The sequence below is a fragment of the Nestor notabilis genome, unplaced genomic scaffold, assembly GCF_000696875.1.
Source record: "Nestor notabilis isolate BGI_N333 unplaced genomic scaffold, ASM69687v1 scaffold3114, whole genome shotgun sequence".
Classification (NCBI taxonomy): Eukaryota; Metazoa; Chordata; class Aves; order Psittaciformes; family Psittacidae; genus Nestor; species Nestor notabilis.
The window spans coordinates 10,008-15,963 of NW_009926681.1; the positions used below are offsets into that span (position 1 = coordinate 10,008).

At 40.9% G+C, this 5,956-nt stretch overlaps 1 protein-coding gene across 1 annotated transcript; it reads right to left on the reverse strand.

Moving 5' to 3' along the window:
• Nucleotides 1-1,114: 1,114 nt before the first annotated feature.
• Nucleotides 1,115-5,811, reverse strand: ENY2 (enhancer of yellow 2 homolog (Drosophila)). Its single transcript, XM_010013642.1, has 4 exons — nt 5,706-5,811; nt 3,548-3,618; nt 1,578-1,652; nt 1,115-1,349 (listed from the first exon to the last, which is right to left on the reverse strand). The coding sequence occupies exons 1-4, from the start codon at nt 5,771-5,773 to the stop codon at nt 1,273-1,275; spliced, it is 291 nt and encodes a 96-aa protein (XP_010011944.1). The 5' UTR covers nt 5,774-5,811; the 3' UTR covers nt 1,115-1,272.
• Between the last annotated feature and the right edge of the window lie 145 nt (nt 5,812-5,956).

Genomic DNA, 5,956 nt, shown 5'->3' on the forward strand with positions numbered 1-5,956 from the left:
TAACTGAACACTCACAGCCTGGCACCAACAGCCTTGCACTGCTGTTCTGCCCCATCCCTGTGCAGGGGGGAGCTCAGCCCAGCCACAGCCTGCCTTCCAGTGAACACCCAGAGCTCTGCTCTGAGACAGAGTGCATTATATTTCTCATCCACAGCCAAGGGACCAGGAGGTGCAGACACTGTTCACCCCATACATGACGCACGGGTTCCCCCAGGAGGATCCTTGGGGAAGTGCTCGCAGCAATGACGGGAATGAAATCCACCAACCCATGGGAACAGGCATGGCTTCCTGAGCCCCCCCACTCAAAGTGACAGTTTTTAGAGTATTCTAATTAGGAGCATAGAGATTTACATTTAGTCAATTAACTTTTCACAGTAGCCAAGTCACAAGTCTCTAATTGCTCAATCAGTTTTTGCTCATGCTTCTCCACTTCATCATGTTAGAGGCTTCAAATTGAAGCTGGCAAAAATTGAATGTTCTCACTTCAAAGCCCGTTTTCCGATCCTCTCTATTCCTCAGCTTTATTTTTGCACATGTTTATAGACCTGGCTGATGTTGCAGTTACCGATAAAAGAATTTAAAGAGACATGTTGGCAAATGATTGTATCACACTCAGATTTCAAAAGGCCCTAAAGATTGACATAATTTTTGACTACCAGTAACACAGGCAAAGCTGGAAAACAGTAGTTGCTGGGCATCAGAGCAGTGACTCTTTAATGAAAGTAAATGTGAAGAGATACGACTGCCTTTTTTTGTTTGAAAAATTCAACCTCTTATGAACTACTGTGTGAATATTTACAACACAAGGCATAGACTTCAAACCACTCTAAAGCAAAGAAGTACCAGACCAACTGTTCCATGTAGTCAACTTCTTCATGCTACCAGCTACTTAGGGAAAATTAGAAAGGATACACTCACTAGTATGTCATAACCCATTTTCCACAGACTTCTTTCCCCCTTCTGTATTTCTGCCTCATATGCTTGTTAATCTCACTGCTTTTTTTGAAAATCTAAGCAATTCTGCACAACCATATAAAATCATGGATTACTAAAACCAGGAACAGGTGATGCCATATTATAGTGCACTGACAGAGGGAAGAGCCTTAGAACCACAAATCCACAAAATTTTTTATTAAAATAACACCAAGTTTAAGAAATCAATGCAGTGCAAAGGAACTTCAATTCATCATCCTGAAGTATGTAAACTGCATTCCAATCCTGACATGATTCACATAACAGGAACAGAAACACTGTCCCAGGCGAATGTCAAAGTTAAAGACTGGCATGCTGGGCAAGGAAGGTTCTTATTCTTTGCAAGAGTTCTTTCTTTACGCTGTCTGGTACCAAGGCTGAAACATAAATAAGAAAGCAAGAAGTAAAAAGCAAGACAACATGGAAAACATGTTGCTAATACTGACTTTTCACAACAGCTACTTCTATTCTTTTTCTGTTCTTGCAATTCTGTTAATACCTAAAGTAACTGAAGCTACTTGATTTTCATAGAGCACATCCATATTTTTCCCATTTAAAATGGTATATTTATATGTCCTAACACATCCATGTTTACATTTTCTTACCTCTGCCTTTGGGAGTGATTTCTGCCACCAAATCGTCAACAGTAACATGCTCTAATCCTTTTTCTTTAATGACATCTGGGGAACACCAAGAACAATACTTTAAGTCTTTTAACCCATTCATTAGAAGACAAAACCTATGCCAATGATTAAAAGACAAAACCTGCAAGCATAGGTCATCAGAGGATGTGAAGCAGCATGTGACCTAAATGTAACTCAGTGTTTACTGCATTGCACTGTGGATTGAGCCTCTCATTCATACCATGGGTTTAAGGACGGGAACTTGTAACTACTGATGCACCTTGATCAGCTCATGCTTTAGAATCCAACATCACACAGTTTAAGCTTATCTTAACATTACCAGGTGTGTGTTGCTGGAGTGTTGTAGCACTTACCTCTTCAAATGCATTATTTATATGACAGGGAGAAAGAGATGCAATTGGAAAAAGACTTTGGAACATACAGCAAGGGAGAGCTGTAAATGCTCTATGTAAATGTAAGTGCTCAGAGACAGTAAATGCTTACTACTCTTCCTAAATGGTTTAAACATCATCTCTGTATTTCAGCAAAGTAAAAAAACATATCTGAAAGAAGGTATCTACAGTAAAATAAAAGCTAGATTAAGATGTACTGTATGATTAATGCATACCAGCATTTAAACAATTGTCTATTTATAGGACCTTGAAGACACCTAAAAATGCAAAGTCAATGCTGAGAAGAAAGTTCCAATCAGCAGCATAAACCTTTTTTTTTTTTTTGTGGAAATGTGAATGTTTTTAACTGTATGTCAGCCCGTAGGACTGATAGTTCAAGACACTAAATCCATTTTCTGAACTGACATCACATGAACTATTACTAAACTGTTTTTCTTGGTTGAATTTCCTGTAGAAATTAATGCTGGACTGCTCAATTACTGGCTGTAACCCACAAGGGCAAGAAGCTCTAGAACAAACTACCAAAAAAACCCCCCAAAACCCCCTACCCCCTCCAAATTCCTCTCTGTCCTTTTCTTTGGAGGCTGTTAGGCCCTTAACAGGGACAAATGAACTTCTGCTTGCAGTTACAGTTCAAAGTACTAATGTAAACCAACATTTTACATAACTTTCCTATAGCAGAGTATATAAAGCCTATGGTTGAGAGGGCAGATATACATCTACTACCTATACTACTGAAACAGGTAACCTCTGGCAGTGGCATCAGGCAGACAACTGCCAGCATGGATCATTTCAGCCTTTTTGGCAAATCCACCTAAGAAAACAATTTAACACACTCAGCCCTACAAAAAGAAAAGCCTTGTGATGGAATATTCAGTAGCTGGGCACAATAGACCAAGTCAGAACTAAAGCAAAAGCTCCAGGGATTTGTTATTTGCTTTAAGGAAATTTCATCATGTGGTAGTATTCCTGGTTGCTTAGATACTATTTGTAAGTCTCATACAAGTCAGTAAATTCTAGCAATGCTTCTCTTAACTCAGAACTAGAGATTTGGGTATCTAAAGGTTCATCAGCTTGTTTTTTCTCATCTATGCAGATGACCTTACTTTCAAAAACTGTATTTGGAAAGAGTACAAATGTACTTCCTCTCCAATATGCAGACAACAGAGTTCTTTCAAGCTCTTAAGTTGCGTACCACTGTATTTGCTCCATTTTCCTCTATCTTGTTTTTTATTCACCTGTGGTAAGGAAGTCATCTCTCTCAAAACAAAAAGCTGTGTCATCATGAATACATAGGGAATCAATTCCGAAACTTTTCCTCCCAAACTTAAGAAAGTTCAGATCAGAGAAGAAGTGTCAAGATTTTGTCCAAGATGGCAAGCTGCTTTCTCACATGCAAAACCAATTGCCAGGGACACTTTCCTCTTGCCCATGTCTTGTTTAAATTGAGTGTTACGCAGTAAAGTCTTCGTCTGGGACTTCTACTTGGCCAGAACCTCAGCTGATTACAAAGGATATTAGTTATTTGACCACTGTTACCTTTGCAATGTGCCTTCAGCTGATCCTTCCAGCCACATTCGATTAATTTGGCTCTCAGCAACTCTTTAAGGCTGTTAAGACAATGTTAAGACAAAGTTGTTAGGAACATCAAACATTCCTGACAGCTTAAATATGCTTCAGGGTGAAAGTTAAGTCCACAATTCCTGCCCACAACAGAACTCCCAGACCAGAAGCAGAAATGGCTGAACAGCATGTGAACCCTAACCTGAAAGAGTACTGATTTCAGTTTACCATGTTGGACTGAGGGGAGTTGGCAGCTCAAGAGCTAATTCACAGTGTTTTTTTCAGGCAGTGTTGATGCTGCAGCCACAGAAAAAGAGGTAGAAGCCCTTGCACCACTTGAACCGCCCAGGTCTTCTCTGTTAGCCTATGTACACTAACTTTAAAAGTTAGAATATTTCACCTGAAAACAGGCCTTCAAAAGAAAACCTTCCCTCTTCCCTTCTGAAAGAATTCTATACAGCTGTCTTCAACTGCAGGTTTCTCTTCCCAGTTACACTTTGTTGAGTGAAGACAAAGGGACCATGTATTTTATCTTCCTAACATGTTTAGCAACTATAAGCACAAGCAAAAAGGATTCAGGCGCTAAAATGGAGAAGACTCACAACAATCTGCTGCGATGATGCATCTACTCCATGTATCAAAAGAGAATATTGAAAGCTAGCTAAGAAAGTGAAAATTAGTACTGATCATAGAACAGCTCTGATAAAACTCCTTTATAATACAGCTTTTGACATCCTGACAAACTCTTCCCACTCTTAAACTAGAATAGAATAGTTCCCAATATCATTTCAAGAAATTGCTTGCTCTGCTGAAGCTCTGCAGTCTCCAATGGGACAGTCACAACCAGGAAAGCAGCACAGTGTAGACACCATGTCTATGAAAGGTTACACTGGGCGCAGGTCTATGTGATGACCTAGGGAGAAGACTCCTTCTCATACAGGCCTTAATAAAGGAAATGGAGCTTTTGGTGCATGGTATTATGAGTATAGTGAAACAATGATGAGGATGCATGGCCAGCAGGTGGAGGGAGCTGATTCTCCCCCTTCTACTCCACTGAGACACCACCCAGAATACTGTGTGCAGCTCTGGAGTCCTCAGCACAGGAAACACATGGACCTGCTGGAGTGGGTCCAGAGAAGGGCCACAAAAATGATCAGAGGGATGGAGCACCTCTCCTGTGAGGACAGAATGAGAGAGTCGGGGTTGTTCAGCCTGGAGAAGGTCCAGGGAGACCTTATTGCAGCCTTTCAGTTCTTAAAAAAAGTTGGGGACTTTTTAACAGGATCTGTTGTGACAGGACAAGGGGTGATGGTTTTAAACTAAAAAAGGGAGATTCAGGCTGGATGTGAGGAAGAAGTTTTTAAAATGAAGGTGGTAAATACCGGCACAGGTTGCCCAGAAAGGTGGTTGATGCACCATCCCTGGAGACATTCAAGGCCAGGCTGGATGCGGTTCTGGGCAAACTGATCTATTTAACGATGTCCCTGCTCATTGCAGGGGGATTGGACTGCATGACCTTTGAAGGTCCCTTCCAACCCAAACTATCTTTGGGTTGCTAGCAATATGTAACTACAATGCAAATAAAACTGACTGAAGAGACAAGAAAAGGCCAAAACCTAGCTGCCACACTACACTGTGTAATTCACTTGTTTGCCTTTATTGGGATCTCTAGAATGACTTGCACAAGTACTGCTTTATGTGTTCCACTGCATATTTCTTTCCAAAAAAAAACTAACAAGAGACAGGTACACAGGAGAAAATCAAAAAGGGAAGCCTTGTCTCATTCTCTGTATCAGGAAATAACAAGATTTAACTGCAACAAAGCGCATTTAATGGTGATTTTTATAAGAACCAAGAGCTTTCCAACAAAAAATGCCAGAGTAAGAAAAAGCTTTAGAGTTCATAAGCCAACCACCCTATCCTTTATTTTCCTAGCTTCCCTTTTCAAGTGAAAAACTAAAAATTGCTTGAAAGGCAAAAATAAGAGATTTTTACTATAACTTTACATAATACTTTCACATGCAGGTATTTTCAGACTTTAGCATTAAGTTTACTTAAACTTTACTTCTAGGAGTGGCTCATGTTCGATGGTCTTTATGGCCTCATGCTGGCATGGAATCAGAAGCCTGCTTACCGTTCTCGCTCTCCTGTTTCTATTAGCTTTTGGTTAATGGTTGCTCTCATCTGGGCATCTTTGTTCATGGTGGAAGTCCCGGTTTTTCACCAACCACACGGAGCAGAAGAGGGGCTCACCACCATCCGTGTCACTAACACGACAAAAGGAAGGTCACTCGCACACAGACAGCGCCACGCCCGCTGCTAACGACCCATCCCCGCTGCTAACGACCGGAGAGAGCTCCAGGGACCAGCACCGGAACAGCACCC

Bases quoted from the DNA above. Each gene is read 5' to 3' on its own strand.
- ENY2 (XM_010013642.1), bottom strand. From the start codon at position 5,773: ATGAACAAAGATGCCCAGATGAGAGCAACCATTAACCAAAAGCTAATA. The intron at 3,619-5,705 runs GTAAGCAGGCTT...TTGTCTTAACAG, and splicing joins GAAACAGGAGAGCGAGAACG to CCTTAAAGAGTTGCTGAGAG. The intron at 1,350-1,577 runs GTAAGAAAATGT...TTTATGTTTCAG, and splicing joins AATCACTCCCAAAGGCAGAG to CCTTGGTACCAGACAGCGTA.